The sequence below is a fragment of the Gopherus flavomarginatus genome, chromosome 1 (assembly GCF_025201925.1).
Source record: "Gopherus flavomarginatus isolate rGopFla2 chromosome 1, rGopFla2.mat.asm, whole genome shotgun sequence".
In the NCBI taxonomy this organism is placed as follows: Eukaryota; Metazoa; Chordata; order Testudines; family Testudinidae; genus Gopherus; species Gopherus flavomarginatus.
The window spans coordinates 187,153,211-187,176,770 of NC_066617.1; the positions used below are offsets into that span (position 1 = coordinate 187,153,211).

The 23,560-nt window shown below is 38.4% G+C and overlaps 1 protein-coding gene across 1 annotated transcript in view; it reads left to right on the top strand.

Moving 5' to 3' along the window:
• Window positions 1-23,560, top strand: part of ROBO1 (roundabout guidance receptor 1) — a 1,059,329-nt gene that overhangs the window by 1,031,099 nt on the left and 4,670 nt on the right. The window contains exons 26-29 of the mRNA XM_050962791.1: window positions 1,132-1,386; window positions 5,656-6,065; window positions 9,823-9,975; window positions 21,651-21,959. Of these exons, the coding sequence (XP_050818748.1) occupies window positions 1,132-1,386; window positions 5,656-6,065; window positions 9,823-9,975; window positions 21,651-21,959 (1,127 nt within the window). The remainder of the gene's footprint in view (window positions 1-1,131; window positions 1,387-5,655; window positions 6,066-9,822; window positions 9,976-21,650; window positions 21,960-23,560) is intronic.

Below are 23,560 nucleotides of genomic sequence, written 5' to 3' on the forward strand. Positions count from 1 at the left end.
CCAACGTGGTAATGAAGTTTTTCTTCAATCCACCTTGGATGTTCCTGAGCTACATACAGTATTATTAAAATACAAAAAAGGCTTTTGATGGTATTGTGCCTCTGTCAATGCATCTTTATCAATTGATGCTCTGCGTTGTTTGAATTTTAGCATGTTTTTTCTTTTTTTCCATGAGGGAATGAAGTGACCACAAAGGTTTTCATTGTACGCAACGAGGGGCCATATTTAGCAATATAATACACAACCTATTGAATAAATTCTGCAGCACAGTAATCTAAGATTAGATTAGACCAGTTCAATATTTGTAGACAGCTAGAGATCTGTGATGAAATCCTGGCTCCTTATGAAGTCCAGGGGAGTTTTGCCATTGAGATAATAGGGCCAGGATTTTATACCTTGGATTTAATTAAACGTACTCAATATTTTTAAAAGAATGAAAATTAAATACAAATATTCCAGTGGTTAAGTTGTTGTTTCCCTGAAATGACATGGCCTCATTCTTGACATTTTGCCTGTAATTATAAGATCCAGAAAGCAAGTAGTTCCACAGTTTTTTAACAATTTGAAAATCTCTGACCTTTTGAGCTAGAATAACATATAGTAGATTCTGTGGACCAGATCTTCATGTTTATTAAATCTGTGTTTAATACATCTGGTGGAATATTTTCCATCTAATACTTTATTTAACAAATATTGGAGTCATTTGTTAAATAATTTATCCATTTAATTATGTTTAGTAGCATCCAACCAGTTCTAGAACTTGACTACTGTTTGTCAAATAAATTGACACACAATAATATTCACTGAATAATATATTTACCAAATATTATTTGTCTGTTCTTTGATTGGCCTTTATACCCATATTAGTCACTTAGCAGCTAATTTGGACATCTGGAGGTCTCATGGGATAATTGGGAAATGAAATCCTGGACACACTGAAATCACTGGCAAAGCCCTTTTGACTTCAGTGAGATCAGGATGTTTCCCCTAGCCCTTTATGAGAAGAGGACTTATAAGAAGTGTGATTTTTGCCTGGCTATGTGTATGTATATAAGATATATTTTTATTGCATCAAACAAGTTTAATTTAAGCTATAGTCCTCATTTTTTTACAAAAAAACCTGTTTCTTAGTTATGACCAAGAAATTCCATGTCCAGTGCCACCTGCAAGGATGTATCTACAGCAGGATGAGCTAGAGGAAGAAGATGATGATGATGAACGAGGTCCTACACCCCCAGTCCGAGGAGCAGCTTCCTCTCCTGCAGCTGTCTCCTACAGCCATCAATCTACTGCCACTCTAACACCTTCACCCCAAGAAGAACTACAGCCCATGTTACAGGATTGTCAGGAGGAAATAGGCCACATGCAACACCAACCTGACCGGAGGTATGTTGCTGCAAACATGCAGAGGTGACAGATGAAATTCCACTCCCACTGAAGCCAATGACAAAACTCCCATTGAATTCAAGGGGCCAGGATTTCACCCAACATATTTACTCTGCTTATATTTAATTTACAAATTGGGAAGATTTGACTATGTATATTCTTAGAGCTAGGTAATTAAGTTGCTTTAATATTGTAACATGAAAGGAAATGCAGTATATCATCTTATGTTACATACAGTGCTGACACAAGTTAAATGCACAGTCATCAGGATACTAAAGTGGTATCGTTAACACAATTTACCATATAATTACAGTTCCATTGTTTCCAATAGATTTACTGCATTATTACCATAAAATAGCTTGCATTATTTCACAGTAACTGTGCAATTAACTTGTCACCAATGTGTATGAATTTATATAAATATATAATTTATATAACCTATAGGTTTTCCTCCTTTAATAAATCCTACTGCCGTAAATTACTGCTTGTGAAATTTCCTTCATGTTCCCACCTTCCCTCATTTTTTCAAGAAAGATGGACATTAATAAGATCTATATTTGTTTCAGGGAAATTTTGCTTCCTTTCTCAGTTTACTGCACCCTTGCAGCTTCTGTTCTATTAAAAAAAAAAAAAAAGTGAATTCTGACTGAATGTGACAATTGATTAGCTTGCTGTTTTGTTGAGATAATAAACAGGAGTTTGTACCCAGGAGCATATTCTTTGTAGATTCCCCCCATGCACACAGACGCATTAGCTTATATATATTAAATTTATGATAAACCATTAGACTCTTAATATTCCAGTAATTTTTATTTCATTTTTGATTATCTTCAAGAATTTCTAGGCTTATTTTCCAAAGATCAGTTTAGCACTTCTTAATTTTTCATGTTTCCTATTCCTGGGCTTATTTCAAAGCAATATTTTTCTGAAGTGTCATCTTGCTGAATTAATTGCTTGAATCTGATTTTGTTAATGTAGCTTTTTATAGTGTGTTTCCCAGAAAAAGAATCTCTAGTGTCTTTTTTCATTTGCCCCTTTGTATTGTAAAGCCAAGCCTGGTACTTTAACCCTTGCTTTTTGAAAATGGCTTCAAATCTGCCTTTAGTTTTATCCCCCCATGTTTCCTCAGTGTTCCTGTTTCTTCCTCTCTACTCTAGTGTCCTGTAATTTTACCCTCTGTCATGTTCTGCAACTTGTTCTTTCTTCCTCCTCATGTCTTTCATTCCTTCTTTCCCTTCCATGTACGCCATTGGAGAAGGGGGGATGTCAGCTCAATCTTCCTTTAGGTCGCACGTCCCAGAACCTCAGTTTCACAGTTTTAAATAATGTGGTGCACTTCTGTGCAAAGAAGAGGATCCAATGGGCAACAGTCTGGAAACTAGAATGTTTCCCTCAGCACGAGGAGTGGAAGGTGGCCACCACAGATGTATCACAAAACTTAAGGAAATATGATTGAGATGTGCCTATAAGGATGCACCACTGAACTGCTAGGGTATAAGGATTTGCTATGTAATGGATGGAAGAAATATCCTACACATCTTTTTGCTGTTATTAAAGGTGGTTAGATAAACATCACTAGAGGATAAATGCCATTGCCTCTATTCTTTGCAAAGCTGCTAGTGACTCAGCCTTATAAGAAACACAGTGCAGTTGGGCTATCTTGGTTATGTGTCTTTAGCTTTTCCAGTATTCTCTTATCTACTTGATGTGTTAGTTTATTTTATTGAAATAAAGACACTGTATTGTATAACTTCTCTTGCATAATCAGCAAGACTTGCCTGTCTGCATCTTCCACTCTACTGGCATTGTTATGACCTCTTATGTTGAGAAGTTGGCTTTTGTGTGCTCAGCACTTCAAGTATGTTCTGGAAGGAGGTTTACACTTGGAACATGGAGAGTGACAAGGTTTTCTGATTGAGAACACTTATTTCAAATTGCACAGTGTCAAGACTAATTCCCCACTCGGCACTTTGAGTGCAGAAGGTGGGGGCCCCCCAAGGATTCTAAAAATTAATAGTGGCCACTCCAGGCTTCTTTAAACTCCCAAGGTTACAGCTTTTCTCTGACCTTGGATTTGTAGATGCTGCCACCACCCAAGTGCAGAACCTCTTTGAGAGCCCAGGAAGGTGCACTTGGGAATTAGAGAACAGCTACTAAGAGGGATTTTATAGCTATTTGCTGGGTGGGTGCCCATAAAAGGGATCTACCTGCCTCCCTTCATTTATCACACACATGCTTCTGTATTAAGTACTAAGATTTTTTGATTAACTGAAATATTCATCATTGCAAATAATAAAAGTATCTGACAGAGAAATAAGTTGAGCATGTAGCTTTGTAGTGAAGATTATATCTGAAATACTATCATCTGAAATTTATCTATAAGGTTAGTGTACCTTTAATCTCTGAATTCCAGTCTATTTTGGAAAGGTTACTTAACTTAGGGGGCCATCCCCTGTTCTCCCTGCTTCCCTCGTCTCCAGTCTTTAATACCTTCTGTAATGATTCTACAGCCACGCTGTGTGTTGTGGGCCACAGGAACCAGGCAGCTGGAACATTTCTCTCTCTGATGATGACTGTGTGCAGTAATGTTGTCTGTCCGATCAGCTTGCCACAGTTACAGCAGATTGAAATAGAAATCTCTGCTCTGGAAGAATGGCCAAGCACAGTGAGATAGGAGACATCGTGAATGTTAAAGCCAGAGTCACTGTAATCTAGGGCAGTGCTGGATAAAGTGGAAGAAATGCTGCTATATGTCCATGAATATGTCTGTATTCTCAGTTATCCTACCTTTATGGGCTAGTGAGCAAGCTGATTTTCCAGGAACCCTCTCTGCTTGTAAACAGTTGCCTGTGTCTTGGTAATAAAACCCAGATAACAGGAAGACTGGTAGACAAATATACTGCAAGGACACGTCTTGCCAACCCCACATTAAACCAATATAATTTAGACAAGATGAGACGATACACAAAGGCGAATAAAGCTTCTTTTCACTCAGCTACGGCCTCTGTTATTTCTATTAAATGATTATTTGGTTAAAATATCTCTAATTGTCACTGCTTCTGTTGCCTTCTGTAATTAAGACAAGGAGTAGAAGTGTATGTAAAATATTTTAAAGGAAATGGTAATTATTCAGTTCTGCATTTTGTTGTGAAAGATGAGAACTTGCTTGCCTTTTTTTATTTTTTTTTTTTAAAGGAAACCTTTGTGTAGATACATAATTTCTTAAAAGCAAAACCTGGCCATTTCTGAGAGCAGGTAGGCAAAACTCAACTAGCCAAAAATATGAAAATTAACATTTTTGTAAAGGTAGCCATTTTGCTGAAGTGAGGATAAAGCAAAATTTGATGGGTTGGAAACCATGAGAAATAGAAAACATTGGGAAATCTTGCAAACCAGATTCTGGTCAAGAGGAAACAGCAGATATCCTTAGTGATGAAAGAAGCCAAAAGTCTGATCATTCCCTCCCTAAGCATATCTTCCTTTTGGGTAAATGGCAACTAAAAAGAACTGATGACAGGGATAAACTGATGACAATATCAGCAACATTAAGATAAATGTTCTGCAGATCAAAATATTAAATGTACCGAACATTGATCCCATAATGTCCAGAGTCCTTTAACTTTTGAATCTAGCAGCTCTGTTTCTGATTATTTAGGAACAAGAATAATATAGAAATATTTGGCTGCTCCCAAAAGTTAGATATAAATGATTTTGAATAATTCTCTCTTCCAGACCAGTTTCAATCCTATGATTGGAATAAGTGGGGAACAAATCCCAAGAAGTACAGTTTATGGAGCAGTCTGCTTGGTTGTAGATGCCTATTGTCTCTGGTAATAGCAAGCTTCAAAAGTAATATACAATCACACCTTTTGCTCACATTCACAGATGTGTACTTCCTAATGTAATTTTTTAACTATGTCCTAAACTGTCAGCTTCCCTTTCCTAACTGAACATGAGCTAAATTATGAAACATAAGGAGATTTATACATAAGCGAGCACAATTTTATTAGACTGAGAGTGAAAAGTACCATAAGTGAAGGTCAGTTTCTCTTTTTGGTTGATTTCTGGTTTTGTAGCTGTCAGTCATCTCTGATTACAACAAAAAAGTAAAATCCTGCTACTTTCAAATCTAAATCCTGGGAATTTTAAATGGCAAAACAAATTGGCATGTAAGAGACATAGTCCACTGATTCTACCAGGATATTTTGTTTTGGCCTGGTTATTTTGTGAAACTGAAATAACAATTTCTAACATTGTGTTTACATGCAGACGTCAGCCTGTGAGTCCTCAGCCCCCTCCAAGGCCTATTTCTCCACCACACACCTATGGTTACATTTCAGGACCTCTTGTCTCAGATATGGATACAGATGCACCAGAAGAGGAAGAGGATGAGGCAGAAATAGAGGTTGCCAAGATGCAGAACAGAAGGCTCCTTTTGCGTGGCCTTGAGCAGACACCTGCCTCGAGTGTTGGGGATTTGGAAAGCTCTGTAACAGGGTCAATGATTAATGGCTGGGGCTCAGCCTCAGAAGAAGACAACATCTCAAGTGGCCGGTCCAGTGTTAGCTCTTCTGATGGATCATTTTTTACTGATGCAGATTTTGCACAGGCTGTTGCTGCAGCAGCAGAATATGCTGGTCTTAAAGTAGCAAGACGTCAAGTGCAGGATGCAGCAGGAGGTGAGGTCTCATAAAGGCACGGTGTGCTTGGTTGGGAATTAAAAAAAGAAAACCTGCCACCGTGTCATGTCTTTTATCCAAAGGTTGTCCCTGAATTTCTTAAATAACTTAACAATGAATCACAGTCTGTTGTTCCAATTTGTCCAAATTCAGCATGCTCAGAAAATTGATTTGCACGCCTACATAATTATCTCCTACACTATGGCTCTTCCAGCAGGTAATGTATTATTTGTTGAAGTGAAATGGGAGGCAGTTAACTCTGCTTAAGATCTCCAGGTTGTGGGGTGGGGAAGGACTTTTAATGAAACAGTCCAATTCACTATATTAAATTTAATTGCTGCTAAACATTGTTTTACATAGAATCAGTTGTCAGAGATGTGGCTGTAAAACTGAAACCTGTGTGCTAAATCATGGGGAAAAAAACTCTAATTGATTTAAAATTCAAATGCAGCTGAAATTATTATTGTTCCCTTAGGTCATATCTATACAGCTCCACGGTTTGGAATATGGGTGTGTGAATAGCAATGAACACCAAAAGGCTGCACTGTAACTTCCCCATGTGGATGCTGCAGGAACGAACTAAAAGGCTCCTAGTTTGCGTTAATGTAGTCCTCTTCAAACAGGAGTGTGTAGACCTGCCCTTAGAGTATGGTGAAGGGGGTGGGGGGCAGGTCAGTGATAAGGATAAAGGCTCATGTGGACAATGGTCTGTCAGAGGGGAAATAAAAAAAGAATAAAAACATCATCATCATCCATATTCTTTGACTGTTATAACTCAGGCATGCTAATGTGCTCTGAACTGAAAATATATGCAGTTACATGAACTCCATTTGGGAGCCATTTGCAAACTTTAAAATGGTTGAACAGTTTTGTCTTTGTTTTTAAATGTTACAGTATAACAGGTCGGCAACCTTTCAGAAGTGTTGTGCTGAGTTTTCATTTATTCACTCTAATTTAAGGTTTTCACGTGCCAGTAATATGCTTTAACGTTTTTAGAAGGTCTCTTTCTATATAAGTCTATAATATGTAACTGAGCTATTGTTGTCTGTAAAATAAATAAGGTTTTAAAAATGTTTAAGAAGCTTCATTTAAAATTAAATTAAAGTGAGAGCCCCCCGGACCAGTGGCCAGGACCCGGGCAGTGTGAGTGCCACTAAAAATCAGCTCGCGTGCCACCTTTGGCATGTGTGCCATAGGTTGCCTACCCCTGCAGTATAAGGATGTAAGGGTATAGTGTGTACCTAAGAAATGAAATCAAACATAGAAAGCTCAATCTTAAATTTCTTTGTTGTGCAAAATCACCCGTATGCAAATCAATGTATAGGACACAGGAATTATCATACTGCATTAGTCCAGTATCCTGTCTCCTACAGTGGCCAATACCAAATGCTTCAGGGGAACGCACAGAAGTCCAGAAGAAGCAGGCAGTTTGGGATAACATGTCCTGAGGGAAGTTTCTTACAATTGGTATATTTCCTGAAGCATGGTGGTTTAGACCCTTTCAAAAACTCTTCTTTGTTTTGAATTTGCTATTATAATTCTGGATATTCTTGTTATCCATATAAACATCCATTTTCTTTTTTATGCTTGTTAAGCTTTTAGCCTCAGTGACACCTTGTGGCGAGGAGGTTTACAATCTAATTGTAGGTTACATAAAACTGTTCTTTCTTCTTACTGATTTTGAAATTTTGCTACCTTTTTAGTTTAATTAAATGCCTTTTTTCCTTATATTATGAGAGAGGGTGAACAGAAGTTTCCAGCTGGCCCTTTCTCTAAAATGCATTATTTTGTATACTTTTCATGTCCTCCCTGTAAAGTACATGATCCCAGGTTTTTTTGTTCTCTTTAGATGAGAGTTTTAGTTTATCCATGTCTACTGGAATGTGAAAAGTAGAGTGTTTCACCTTTAACACTTTATTTTCTAGGTGTTATATGTTTAAGAGTACATTTAATCTCATTTTAAGATAATTATTTGCCATTTACTATACTGGGGAATGTCCTCAGTCTCTGTTTGGAGCATAATTGAGATGAACTGCCCTTGGCTTGGCATCATAATTTATAACCTATTATATCAGAAACTTCTATTAGATTACAAACAAACTACACTTGGCTTTTCTGCTGGTCAAGACTCGATATGTAATAAATATTTCACAAGCACTATTAGCTACCAGGATTAACTGATTATTCATAATCAGTGATCTGAGTAGGCTTTGTGGTTACCAAAGAGGTTAGTCTCAGCTGATAAATAGGTCAGTCACAGTTCAAAGAGATCTGTGATTATCTTGCCAAGCCTGTATAGCCGCTAGAGCAGAACACTGGGGTTCTATTACTGTAGTTTTGTCCTCACCTACTCTACAGAGCTGCAAGATTCCTTTCTCATTTCTAATTTCCACTCAAACTTTTAGCATTCCTTTATTTCAGCATGGCTGTTCATCATGAAGAAAGAGAAGAGGTAGTTTAGTTACTTTGAGTGAAATCATGGCCCCATTGCAGTCAGTGGTAAAACTCGCATTGACTTAAATGAGGCCACAATTTCATCCTTTTGTATAACTATTTGGAATGGACATTTTTACATACTACTGATGTAAAAAAATTAAACTTAGCAACGTTCAAAAGAATATTATGAATTGGGGTTTTTGTTTTGTTTTTGCATTTTTCTAAATACAGACACTAGAGATGTGACACTGCTCATGTACAAACAAAGTATTAGGAAATGCAAATCAGGGTGTCACAGGGACTTCTGGTGGGTCACCTCCTGGTTGGTTTGAGGATTAGCTGATTTCAGGTCTGATGCCTCCTTTCCACCTCCTACCCCATGCCCTGCCTTCTCTTCCTGGCAAATCCCCACACCAGCCTGGAAGGGTTAAGAAGGCTGAGAAGGAATTTTGTGGCCTAATTCAGTGCTTCTCAAAGTCGAGAAGCCACTTGTTCAGTGAAAGGCCCTGGCATTCCCACTTGCTGCAGTTTGCCACTCCAGGCTGAAGGATGTGCTGGCCGCTGCTTCCATTGGCCTAGAACTGCGAACCACAGCTAGTGGGAGCCGCGATTGGGCGAACCTGCGGACGCGACAGGTAAACAAACCAGCCGGGACTGCCAGGGGCTTTCCCTGAATAAGTGGCTTCCCGACTTTGAGAAGCACTGAATTAGGCCACAAAATTCCTTCTCAGCCTTATTTAACCCCTTCCAGACTGGGGTGGGGATTTGTCATATTTTGTATCTAGGAACAATTTGGTGTACTTCACAAACAGAACTTTATTCTTAATGAGTCAAGCAGTGCAGCGCAGTATACATTTGTAACTAGGTCCTTCTCATTGTTCTACCATGGTACATTTGAGTAAACCTGTGCATTTTCCATGCCAGAGGAAATGAAGCCCATTGTGAAAGTGATGCATTTTGTTGTTGATGGACATTGCAAGCTATTGGGCTGATAAAGTACTCTGTTCCTGCTTGGTCACAGAGTTCAGATTCCTGCAGGGAGACCTACTAGAAACAAACCAGTTGCATAATTTCTGGGAAACTAAGTCAGTTTGTTTGTTGATTTGAAAATTAATGTCTCTCTTCAATTGTTAAAGATATCCTGTAAACCATATCACCAATAAGGATATTGCAAGATTTAGATTAATGTAATATTATAATTAAATAACTTCAGTTTTAGAATGGCTGCATGTGAGTCTTATTTTAAAAAGAGAAGGAATATAATATCTTATTTTGGAGAGAAAAATAACAACGTTCGGTTGTCTGTAATTATTTTTTTCAGGCCGTAGACATTTTCATGCATCACACTGCCCTAGACCCACCAGCCCTGTGTCTACTGACAGCAACATGAGTGCTGTTGTAATACAAAAGATCCGACCTGCCAAAAAGCAAAAACACCAGCCAGGACATCTGCGCAGAGAAGTCTACACAGATGGTAAGTCCACTGAAACAGATGAAATGAACCGCTCTAGATGTATGCTGAGTGTGTAAAGGTTTTCCTCAGAGATAACATTATGTTTTTAAAAAAAAATCAGTGGTTTGTGTTTGCTATTGCTAAATATGTTGAGCAAATTAATCATTTTAAATTTTCATACTGGACGCCTTTATGGACGCCTCCCCTGCACCTGTTTTCTGTAGTGTCCTAATAGGCTAATTGCTGCCATTATTTAAGAGAAAAGGTAGCACATATAGGTACAATAGTTGAAAATAATGTGTGCCTGGGATTAAAATTTTCATTAAAATAATGGAACAATAACTCCTCCAAAGTGTCAGTTTTTTCGCACAGAAACAATTTAGCATTCAGATGGTAACCAACAAAATAGCCGAATTTTAATCTGAATGCGAGTATTGTTAGTTACTTTGTGCACCAAAAGGCAAAATGTAATCATCTTCTCTCATGCCTTCACACACAATATCGACTCCTGCTGAAAAGGTAATGCTTGTATTCTTTGGAGAGTATAGGAGGATAATGCAAACATTGTGATGTTGTCTAGAGAAAGCCTTTAATGAAAATGCCTCAGGTGGCCCAGCTTTTATTAAACCACTGCCTTCCAGTTTTTATAAACAACTCAAGGGCTTTGTGGAAATTCATGTAAGATAAATTCTTGAAGACTTACCCATCTTGTCAAGTTTGCTAAATTTGCTAAAGGAGGAGGGGAACGAAGGAGTGTCAGAGGCATCATTCCCCACCTCCTGGTTCACAGCAACAACAATCTGATTAGGACTTTCATTACCAGTCAGAAATTTTTCAAAGAGGGGCATCATTTGCTATTATCATATGAAAGCCTAATATTATAGATCCTTATCCAGGGTTACAAGAAGGGGTTTTTGAGCCACTTCTCCCTGTGATTCCTACCACTTGACAGAAAAATTTAATACAAAGCTCACAGCATGATGAGCAGAAGTAATTTTGCAATGAGTGGTTGTCCGTGCTATTATCTGACTTTATTCTGAGTATTTTCTCTCACTAGCATCCATCTGATATTAGACTGCATTAAATACTGGCATGACACAGAGCACCTGGGCCTCTTGGCTTCTGCCCAGGTTCCTTTTGTCAGTGAAACTGAGCTGTCAGAATATTATCTGATTTCAAGAGGTTATTTACAGTGGTTTTCTGCGTTTGCTTCTGTGAAAGGGACAACGCAGGGTGTAAATCCCAAAACTATACTAGCAATTTTACATTTATGGGACCTCTGTAATGGCATTTTACAAGATTTTATGGACATTTTATCAGCTTTTATTATCTTGAAGAGAATGCTCTTAACTGAAAAATTGGCTAAACATCAGACCTTGATATAATCACATCTATAGTAGCTAGAACGTCAGAAAGAAAATCTAGACTGGAATTTTATGTGACCATTTCTTTCCCTCTAGCACAGGAATAAATAAGTGGTGGACCTGTATTTGGTGTATTTTGTAAAAGTAATTATACCAAGTTAGACCATACAGCACTGTGGTTAAAAATTGTAACAGATTTGACAGTTGTGATCAATATTTGTTCTGTATGCTACAGCAGATGCCTATTTCAGCATGCTTTTTAATTAGACATGATTTTCTGGTAACCTATGTGTTATAATTAATTTGCTATACATTGTGGTTGGTCAGACAGTAGGGAGTTCTATTTTCTGCAATGCTAATAAAACCCCGTTTAGTTGTGTTTTATTATTATTTTTTACCCCAAACAATTTGCATAGCTATATTTTAAGCCTTACATAAACTATAATCACTCATTTTAATAGGCATATATAGAAGCTGGTCCTTTCGAGTAAGCTATAATATAATATCTACTAATTATTTTCCTTAAGTGGATAATAGTGATATGTAGACATGAAAGAAACAATTGAGCACAGTTGACCTTTCAAGGTACCTCTTAGTTTCTTCTGTTGGTTTGGTGTCATAGTGTGATTTATTTCTCTTTATAAAGCAGTGCTTACTACTAGAGAAGCTTCTAGTTTTTCCCATAATGAGTGAGCAGCCCAGTTTACAGTGGAAAAAAACTAATGGTCTGAACCTGGACTTTTATCACTGGTTGGAGCTGTTAAATACTAAAAGGGAGAAGAGATAAATTATTTAATCAGTTTCTCTATCTTTTCAATAAAACCCACATTCACAAACAGCTATTTCTTATGTAGCATAGAAGCATTTCTCACTATTCCCAAATTACTTGACTACATTAGCTCAATAAATATTTGCTAGCAGTTTTATGAAATATCTGTGATATGAAGGATTTACATAGCTGGATGATAAAAAATGTGGAAGCAAATTCAAGCGTCAAATGATTGGTTGACATTGCCAAGAATGTTGTCAGCCGCATTATATGCATATGCTATAGAAATTCTGGTTTTGTTTTCTTTCTTATGGCATGGTTTATGAAGTAGATTATTATTATTTCAGAGAGCTTTTATTCATAGTGCAGCAATGAAAGGAGATATGTTTGCTTTCCATTGCTTATTTTTAAATACAGGATTTTTTTTTGTTTAGTTTACTGTGCATTGTATAAGATTGCACAAACCCATGATAATGTAATGACAATATTATATCCTTGGCTGATATTAGTTCAGATCAGTTTCTGCTGAATGTAGAACAGGCTTTCAGCTCTGTTGTTCTGTTCATTGACAGTTGTCCAGACTGAAATGTTCTCCATATTTGTTGCTAAAAATCTTTTGTTGAGAGAGGATGGTAAGGAGTAAATGTATGAATATTTAATTGTTCTTTGTCTAGTCTATCAGAGAGTTAAATACAAGCAAGCGTATTACTAAAACCTATGCATTTCTCCCCTACCCAACCTCCTCTGACCTATTTACATACTTTATTTAAGAAATCAAGTCTAAAAAAATATTTTCTGCGCCTTAGTTGTCATAAATTATACATTTGCAAGCCTCTTTTGAATCGTTGTTTTGATTTGATTTATCACTAATTAGAAGCCCTCAGACTTCTAAGCATTTAGGTAAACAAAGTGAAAATCTTCTGAAATGAGTTATAGTCTTTGGGATTTTCTATACAGATTATGGCGTTGACAGTATCAACATATGATGCCTGATTTTTAAATCCAGCCTCCATTCTTGCTCCCACATTTGATGTAGGCACAAATGGTAGCTAGCTAACTATCTGAAACATAGGTCAATAGCTCAGTGTTGTCATTTGCACCCACAATAAATGATGAGGTTATTAAAGCAATATTTCTCACAAGTGGAAAGGTGGTTCTGCCAAATATTGACATGAAAAACAATTCCAAAATGTTTCTGACTCTCCCCACTGTAGCCCCATCTGTATTGTTGTGTGTCTCTGCCTTGATGATACAAAATGTCTAAACTGTGCAATTTCAGAAAGAAAGAAAAATTATAGCTAAATACATTTTTTGCAACTTCTGCAAATGACCAAAAATCCTTTTTTCTATAAAATGATGTTATGATTTGAACATCCAGTTTCCTGTGACATTCCAGGATAAAGCATCTTTGCAATAGGACACAGCATCTGCTTCTATCCTGAGGCATCTGGGAATACTGACCTTAAAACTGAGACATTTTTTGTGAGATGAAAAGCTTTTACTATGTGTAAGTTATAATTATATAAACATACACACTGGGGAAAAAAAAACTTCTTTGTATATTATACTGGGATTTTGTAAATGCCTTCACTCAATTATTGTTCATGCAATTTAGAACCTGCATCTGAAAAGAGTTAAGCAGGTGAGGAACTTTACTTACATGAGTAATACCTGGAATTGGGTTGCTCACATGCATAAAATTACTCATGCACTTCAAACTTTTCAGAAGCAAGGCCTAAGACTGCAGTTTTGTATGCATATTTGTATGTGCAGTTCAGAAAATCTGGCCTGGTATATTTTAGAGAAAACACACATCACGATCTTTAACTGTCAACTGTTGTTTTTTACTGAGATACGATAGTAGATAACTTAGACTTTATATGTTTAATTTTTTTAGAGATGATTCCTAATAATATTTCATTCATCGTTACTTATGATTGATCTTTTTTATATTTATTTTCAGTTTCTCCACTTTAGTACAAAACTGGCTTAGTGGATTGATTATTTTCCCAGCAATTGTTTCCCCATGATTATTATTATTATACTCTCATTTATATTCTTATTGAAAATTATAATCACCCTTTTCAAAAGGCACATATGGAAGATTTTCCCAGTAGAATATGTTATAAAATGGCATCTGTTAATTGTTTGTCTTAAGTGAGCCACAATACAACACTGATATGCAGACACAAATGAAACAGTTGAGAGCAGCTGACCTTTACCAGGTACCTCTGAATTCTTTATATTGGTCTGATGTCACTCTGTTGTTAATTTTTTTTTATTTCTTGCTATGGAGGCCTTCATTTTCTTTTTAATAACGAAACATAACAGTTTGTACTAGAGGAGGTAGATTGAGTTTTGATTTTCTCTGTGATTTGAGCTGTTAAATAAACACCACAGGAGTGTAATAGTGTTGACCTCTGAAAAGTTTCCTTTTTCTTTTTTAAAGAATCCTTCTCAGCAAGGAACACTATGTTATAATGAAGATTTTTATAGTAGGGTATGACAAAGCTCTCTCTGAAGAGACTATCACTTTTTCTGTAGTTATTGTTGTATTAATGCAATTTTACAAAAGTTTTTCATAAGGATGTGTTTTTTCTTCCATTATCATGCCTTAATGCTACCTAAATAATGATTTTAATCATTGCCCACTCTAACTTGTAAATGGTTAGGTTTCGGGGGGAAAGAAGTTTTTATTTAAAGTTATGTTTCACTGACTGATTTCTGAAATTACCGATGATTTTGTGTAGGGAGTAGGGTTGTTTTGAAATTAGACAAAAGATAGAAAAGCTAACAATCTTCAAAAATGTAAGGTTATCAAGGGACTATTTCTGTTGGATTATCAAGACTAGTTCTTTGATTGGTTGGCAAAAACCATTGTAATTGCTTTCCAGGAAAAATTGCACCGTCTCGGTCAGTGACAGATTATCCACTGGCCTAACAGGACCTCTGCCCAACTGAGGGGTCCCCAGAAAAAATCCACCGCCGCCAGTGGCTACTCAGTGCCCCAGCCCCGGTCTATGGTAGCAACCCCTGATCCCAGCAGCAGCCGTGGGACGATGGAAGCCCACCCAGCAGCCCATATTCCCAGCAGAAGCTGCAGTATGGCAAGGGAAGCCCCTTCATTCAACTCACTCTCTGGCAGAAGCGCCAGGCAGGTGGGGCAGGAGAAGCCCCAGTGCCCTGACCCTGGTCCCCCGCAGAAGCGCATGGGGTAGCAGGAGAAGCCCCAGCACCCATACCCCCGCTGCAGCCCTGGGACTGGAGGATCTTTCACTCCCTGCTGCGGCTCCGAGGCCATGGCGGGTGGATAGAGATTCTCCATACAGTCTTGCGGTTGCATGGGGGGGGGCAGAAAGGAGCAAAAGGGGTTGTGGGGCTACAGTGGGGGTGAAGAATGGGGGTTTCCTGGGTGGAACAAGGGTAGGCCCCAGGGAAAGGGCAGAAAAGTGTGGGGCTGTGGGGCCAGGGCTGTAGGCAGAAGAGTTGGGGAGGGGACACTCCCCCACACTTGCTCTGGCCCAGGGCTCCACGAAACCTTAATCTGCCTTTTGTCTGGGCTACCAAAAAGACTTTTCTGTATTTACAGTCCCCTCAGAAAGATAAATCAGATTCACTGCCATAAGATCACATTTCTTTCTTACCCTTTTGTCTAATAAATTGGCTCTCTCTCATTAAGTAAAAAGACTTTGATGCAGCTACTTACCAGTATATTCCTGTTTCCAGACAATGTAAGAATTCAGGTTACTTGACAGGCTATTCTTTCAGTCTGAGGGAAGAAGTGTCATTTCATAAGATATGTCTAAAAATGGTTGAGAGGTCAGAAGACACCGATGAAGACATTTACAAGAGCAGCCCATATTCAAATAATTCCAACTGCTTTCCAAACCTGATGCCCACAAAATTCCCAATGTTATGGCAGGGAGAAGAAAAAAGATTGAATTTACAAAGATTCCTAGTTTATAGTTGTTGCAAATAAGGGGAACAGAAGGAAAGATTTCCCAAAGTGTGAGACTTGCCCCTGGAGGGTGCTTGAAAGCTGTATAAATTAAGATGGACAGGTCTTTACCACCAGTGCGTGGCAAGGCTGATGGGCATTAGTGGTTTCTTTTACCTGAAGTACTCAGTTTTCCAAAATTAGGAAATGTAGCTTGAACCACCTTTCTACTCCCTTGATTCTGGGCCAGCTGATGACTGAAATGAACCCGAGCATAACTTAAAGCAGGTGAAGGACTGCTGTGTGTTAGCCCTGCTGCAGTGGTTCCACACAGACCACTATGCCAGCTAAGGCTCAAGTAGAGCTTCATGCACCATTCCACCCTTTCCCTCAGCTTTGGACACCCCTGCAATGCTCCTGAGAGGGAATCTTCAGTGGCCCCCATAGGACAGCGTTCAGGTTGCTAATGCCAGGAATATGTTTCATCATTCCATTTACTTATACTCAGGGCTTAAATTCTCAGAAATTATTTCCCAAAATCCCCCACCCCCTTCAGCTCTGGGCTTCACTGTGGGGTGCTGGAGCTCATGGCTTCTGCCCTGCGGGGCACATCAGGGCTACTGTGGATTTGAAAATATTTATCAGAGCTCCTTTCTAGCCAGCTCCGGATGAATTTAAGCCCTGCTTATATTCCAGTTTTTACCCATTTTGAACTCATCTTCTTATTTTTGTTGTACCAGTTTAGTCAGTTTTCAGTTCAAATATACACCTGCACAAATACACCTTGAACTATCTGAATGTACAGCGGTGATAACTGAAAAGTGCAGCTGCTCTGAGATTTTGAAAGCTCTCTCAGCTCGTCTCAGAGGAAATAGTGAGAATGAATGCATTTCCTTGCAAATTGCTGAAGCAGGGATTTTAAAATGTTCAGTGGTCTTCATTCTGTAATAGATGCACTTGGGATGAATGCATTACTGACTCAGGACTATCATTTACACCTCTCACATGCACATTTTCTTCACCTATTTACTTAATGTATGCCTATGATTTGTTTCCTGTAGCCTTGATCCAAAGCAGCCTTGTATCTTAGTTACCATATGTGAGCTTTTTAAAATTTTCCTTCACCTTTTTATAATACAGTTGTGTACTGTTATAACTGACTGATAGCTTTCCCCTTCTGTTTTTAAAAATGTTAAGTATTAATGCAGAACAGAAAAAAATAGCATATAAGCACCTTATAAATAGTTATTGTTGCGTGTTGGTATACATTTGAAACTGCAGCACAAGCTAAATGAAAGAGAAAAGTTATAAAACTATTTTCAATGGGCCAGTCTCATTAGTCTTTATGTTAGGTTTTGGGGCTTCAATTCTATGACTGTGCCGAGGAGCCTCAGTTGTTACCGACTTCTTCAGTACTTTGTTTAGCTGTCAACTGTTTTCAAACATCTCTGAAATGTCTTGCAGAAAGTACTTAATGGTTTGAAGAATTTGTGTCATATTTACATAATGCATACCTACAAGAAGAAGATCTGATCAAAAATGCAGATGCCACAAAGCTAGGAGGAGTTGGAGAATAGAGCTAAAATTCAGAGGGATCTTGATAAACTGGCAAACTGGGCTATACACAACAGAATGAAATTCAGCAAAGACAAATGTAAAGTACTACATTTAGGGAAGAAAAACAAAATGTAACAAATAGAAAATTGGGGACAACTGGCTTGGCAGCAGCATCGCTGAGAAGGATCTGGGAGTTGTAGTGGATCACAAACTCAACATGAATCAGCAATGCAATGCTGTTTCAAAAAAAGCAAATGCAATTTTAGGCTGCATTAACAGAGTGATAGCATGCAAGTCATGTGAGGGGATAGTACTGCTTTACTCAGGACTACTTAGGCCTCAGCTGTAGTAATGTGTCCAATTTTGGTTACCAATGTATAGAAAGGATGTAGAGAAACTGGAAAGGATCAAGAGGAGAGTGACAAAGATGATGAAAGGAATGGAATGCAAGCCATATGAACAAAGGCTGAAGGAACTGCTGAGTATGCTTAGTTTGGAAAAGAGCAGATGTGGAGGGGGGATGATAGCGGTCTTCAAATACTCGAAAGGATGCCATAAAAAGGATGGAGAAAAGTTGTTCTTTCTTGCCACAGAGACCAGGACAAGAAGCAATGGATTCAAACTACATCATAATAGATTTAGATTAAATCTCAAGAAAAAACTCCAGAAAAATAAGAACAGTAGGACAATGGAACAGGGAATCTCCTTCACAGGAGGTTTTCAAAAGGAGGTTGGACAGCCACCTGTCTTAGATGGTTTAGAAACAACAAACCCTGCATCTTGGCATGGGATTAGACTAGACGACCATTGTAGTCCCTTCTAACCCTAAGGTTCTATAATGCAACCTACTGAAATAGTGCAGGAAGCCTGATTGAACTAACCTCGTTATCTCTAGCCTGCTTCTTGCTTGCATATATATATATATATATATATATATACACACACACCTGCCCCTGGAAATTTCCACTACATCCATCCGACGAAGTGGGTATTCACCCACGAAAGCTCATGCTCCAAAACGTCTGTTAGTCTATAAGGTGCCACAGGACTCCTTGCTTCTAATACAAAAGCTGTTTTACATACCCATGTCTTTCAGGTTAGCATCATGTTTCCTTGTATGAATTAATTGTATATATGCTGTGTGTAGCCTGTTGGATGTTTTAGGTTAAGAATTAAGCAGAAATTAGGTTTTGGGCCTAAGTTAGCCTAATTTTCCAGGAGTATAGAAAATTGAAGTTGCTAATATGAGGAAGTCTGAGATAAGTTGGAGTCAGTAAAGTGGAAAAATTAAAGTTAGCAAAGACATGACCCAGGGTTATGTTGCTGTTATATTTTGATTATAACTGGTTTGAGCAAAGTTTTTAATGAGTGTTTTTGAAGATTGTGAATGTTTGATTAAAATACTATCTATATTGATAGCCTGGGAAGGACGTTAGTGCAGATGTTTATTTAAATAAAGTGTAATGTAAAGAATGAATAAGGAAGGGGTGGAAATATAATTATGGTAAGGTGCAGTTTAATGTTAATTAGTATTATAATAGATTAGAAAAGGAGTAGCCTTGGTAAATTGCAGAAGAGTTCTAATTAACATCAGAAGGGTACAGTTAGGAGCTACGATTATAAGGCTGTACTTCATTCTATTGTCCGTGGACTGATCATCCATTAATACACTATTTTATCTTTGAGTGTATGTATAATTGTAGTGTAAGAGATAATTGTATGCCTATTTGCTAAAGTAATCATTTGTCTTTTGAATAAAGTTTAATTGTATCATTCAAAGGATCATCTAGCAGTCCTCTACTAAATAAATTTTCTGTAACCGACCTAGAGTCTTGAACCTAAAAACTAAGTTGGTTTGTTTGCACCCTTATCTTTGTATTGATATTAATTGGGAACATTTCAAAATAAGGAGGTTGCAAAAGGTTGTATATGGCGTGCCCACAAAGACTAGGACTGAATATATTTAATTTATTAGACATTGGGTGAGCCATTCTATAATTCTGAAAAATAACAGAACGATTAGTACTTATAGATTAGCCTTTGGGTGCAGCCATCAGCAACGTTTCTCTTATAATAGCCATATCCATCCTGAAGAACTGAGTACATTTCAGGCCCTGAACAACTGTAGCAAAAGCCTGCTCTTCTCTTGGAGGGACCTCAACAAGGAAGATAAATATCCACAAGGAGCATATCCAAACTTTTAAAAATTGAGTGATGATAGTCAGGCTCCTAAGTCCACGATTGGGAGCCAAAATAAAAGTGGACTGATTTTCAGAGGTGGCAAGCACTTCTAGCTCCCACGAAAATCAGTAGGATTTGTGGAAGCTCGGAATGTTTAGGGAGATGTGGTGTGCATGGACTTTGGACTCTATTATTAAACACCAACTACTGAACATTTTGGCCTGTGTTGTTTTCATAAAATCTAGTGACATTACCAATATTTATTACAATAATTCAACATGGAACTCCCACAGAAGCTATAAGGTCTCTTTTAGAAGTCAATAATTTAGCAAATTTAGTCTCTTTCTGAGAGATGTCTGCTATTACATGACATTCACAGTTATTGTTTCCACAGAAAATGTAGTTCAGCCCCTTGGAAGGTAAGTAGTATTTTATCCTAGCATACAGTCAAGAGCAGTGATTGTAATACTTTGCTATGCGTGAAATATATCTGAGAGCAATAGTATTGTTAATCTGAAAGTGAGTTTGTGAATGAGAGTTTAAATGTGTTGGTAGGATAGGGAGATGGGGACTCTGATGGGTGAGTGTTGCCTTTATTCACAGTTTTGCTTTGCTTATGATATCCTGATTTTTTTCAACTTCCACATGCTCTCTATTGCTGCCTTCCATTTTGCAGGTTTTCTCTTATTCAAAATGGCCACCCATGACTTTGCATAGGGCTGAAATAAGGCAAATTGGCAACTATGTTAACATGTGAAAGTGAGGCTGTCCCTGTGGCTTTTCTACACAAACATTTAGTTTGCAGCAAGCTGGAGTGCGAATTATCTTGCTATATAGTAACTGTTCACATGGACCCTTGCTGATGCATATTAACAATTTATTAATGCACTTTGATTGGTCTCATTTCAAAGAGGACTAAATTAATGTTCATTAACAAATGTGAATTGTTACTCCATGACAGACTATTGCAAAGTAGACCCACACCCCAGCATGCCATGAGCTAATTGTTTGTGTAGACAAGCCCATACTAAAGGAGACCACCAGCACTCATTGTTTTCCATGGGATTGAAGCCAAGCTGCCATGAAGGAAAATGGCTGCAGTCCTATGGTTAGGGAGCCTTATAGAAAAGTGTGAGGAGACAGGAGAAGATAAGAAGCAGAAGAGAGACTGAGAAGGGGTAGAACTAAGAAGGAGATACAGAGATAGGCAGAAGGAGTTGTATGGAGATGTGGGAGCAAGGCAGACTCAGAGGGATGCTGAGGATTGTGGAGCAGGAGGATGCAGAGGGGGAGTTGGAGGAGACTGAAGGGAAGACAGGGATGTATGGGGCTGCACTGAAAACTGAGAAGGAGAGAAGTATGGTGTGCAAGAGGGAGGCTGACGAGTTCAGGGGCTATGAGGATGAAGGGAAATGGGGGCACAGCAGACAGTGATAAAGAAGCCAAAGGAGAGGAATGAGAATGAGCTCTCTCACCTCTGGGATAGGAAAGAATAGGTGAAGCTCCTCTCTGAGCAGGCAGTTGGGAAGCCTTCATTTTTGCTACATTTAGGATTGAATTTAGAACTGGAAATTATCACAGGGTGGCCACTTCCTCCCACAGACTCAAAAAGCAGAAGGCAAAATTTGAACACAATAAATGTGTTGTTTTTTAAATAATGATTTCTAAGTTCATCTTGTGATTCGAGGGGGAAAGTCTAATTCTTGATGTTTTAATGATTGGGTTGGCTGTACACTTGAGCAACCTTAATTCTAAGTGAATGATTTTCTTTTGTGAGGAAATTGACGTAAAAATATAATGAGTTACCACAGTGGAAGTAAAATATTATTCCTTAATTTTGTTAATGCCTGATGTCTTTTTTTTTATTTTATTTTTTTTTACTTTGTAGACCTGCCACCCCCTCCAGTGCCACCTCCTGCTATTAAATCTCCTACTGCCCAGTCCAAGTCACAGCTGGAGGTGCGACCTGTCATGTTGCCAAAACTCGCCTCTATAGAACCGAGAACAGACAGGTCCACGGAAAGAAAAGGAGCAAGCTACAAAGGGAGGGAAGGGGCAGATGGCAGACAGCATTCTGATGTGCGGACAAATTCAGGAGAGCGCAGAGAACTGCAGGAACAGCAAAATGATGGGAAACTGCGAGGAAACAAAGCAGCAAAGCGAGAAGGCACACCAGCAAAAACTCATCTTCTCCAAGGTGATTTTGACATGCATTGAGTTTAATGAAATATATACCGTAGCTAAGCAGGAGGATCTGGTCCACAGATCTCCTGATTAAATTCACAGCAGACTTGAGAAGTTAGGCTCAGTCTACACTATATAGGTGCTGGAACTGGGGGTGCTGCCACATCCCCTGACTTGAAGTGGTTTCCATCATATGCAGGGTTTACAGTTTGGGTTAATGGCTCTCAGCACCCCCACTATACAAACTGTTCTAGCACCCGTGCTACACTGTGGGGTTAGGTTGACATAACTTGCCTTGCATCTAACTACCTTTGGAAGTGTCTTCACTTAAATATGGCTTCTGCTGACATCAGTGCCTCTCTATGCCAATGTTGTAACACCACTTCCCTGTATGGCATAGAGTCATGGTTGACGTAATTAGGTTTACACAGTATCAGTGAAGACACTGCGTTGCTTAGGTTGACTGTTACTGCCTATCAGAAGCTGTCCTAGTCCTAAAATGCCCCATACTTACAGTAGGATCAGTACAAGTGCTCCTGGTGAAGATGTGCACTGGAGACACAAAGAGCTATGCATGCATACACAAGCAATTTAATAAGTGAATATAGATGCAAAAAACCCTTCACTTTTCTCGGTGATTATTGGGGTTAATATTGGAGGGCGGAAGGCCCTGGTTACTGGGCCACCATCTCTCCTTCTGGAGTGGGGAACCAGGTGCTTCCAATATGTAGCAGAAAAAAATCAGTAAAACAACCTCCCCCACACACACAAACACAAACAAAAAAACCCCCAACTTTTCCCCTTCCCCTCTCCCTTCCAAATAATGACTTTTGTAAAACTTGGGAAACTTCTGATAAAAATAAATAAAACTGAAAATGAAAAGCCTTAAATTATACTGCATTACAAAGTAAAAACAGATTGCATTGCTGTGCATCAAGTAGGCAATATTGTGAACTCAGTCTTGTGAAAATAATATATTCCTTTCACTATTGTATGGTCCTTATATGCACAGGCCTGTATGTGCATACCTTATATGTTGCAGCCACACCTGGAGAGACATTCTTGAAATGCCTTATGGACATTTGTAACTTGTATGAACTCCTCCTGCCTCTACCCCAGGTTATTAAAGGAATTTAGTGAGACTCAGGTAACCCAAATATTTAGCAATAGTACTGGTGAATTGAAGATTGAGTCATTTTTACCTCATTTATACATTTCCACATTTATAAAGGAAAAAGGTGCAACCCAGATTTAAAAAACCCACGTAGTCTTGCTTCAGTCCCCTTTAAAAAGTAGAACACTATAATGAAAATTAGACCAATAGAATGGGTTGGAGATGCACAGGTTACAAATAGTAACCATGATGATGTTACAAAAAAATGGATCATTCTAGACCAACCTAATCTCTTATTTTATGGAGGTCAGTAAGGCTATCGATAAAGGGAGTTCATATGACAGTATCTGTCTGGCCCTCAGTAAAGCTTTGGGCAAAGTAGCAAGCAAATGCTTGATTCTTTCTTAGGCTAGCTAGCCTGGATACAAAACAGGGGAATAGAAATTGGACAGTAAATTGGTTAAATGGGCACATAAGCAAGAGGTCACTGTAAATGGCAG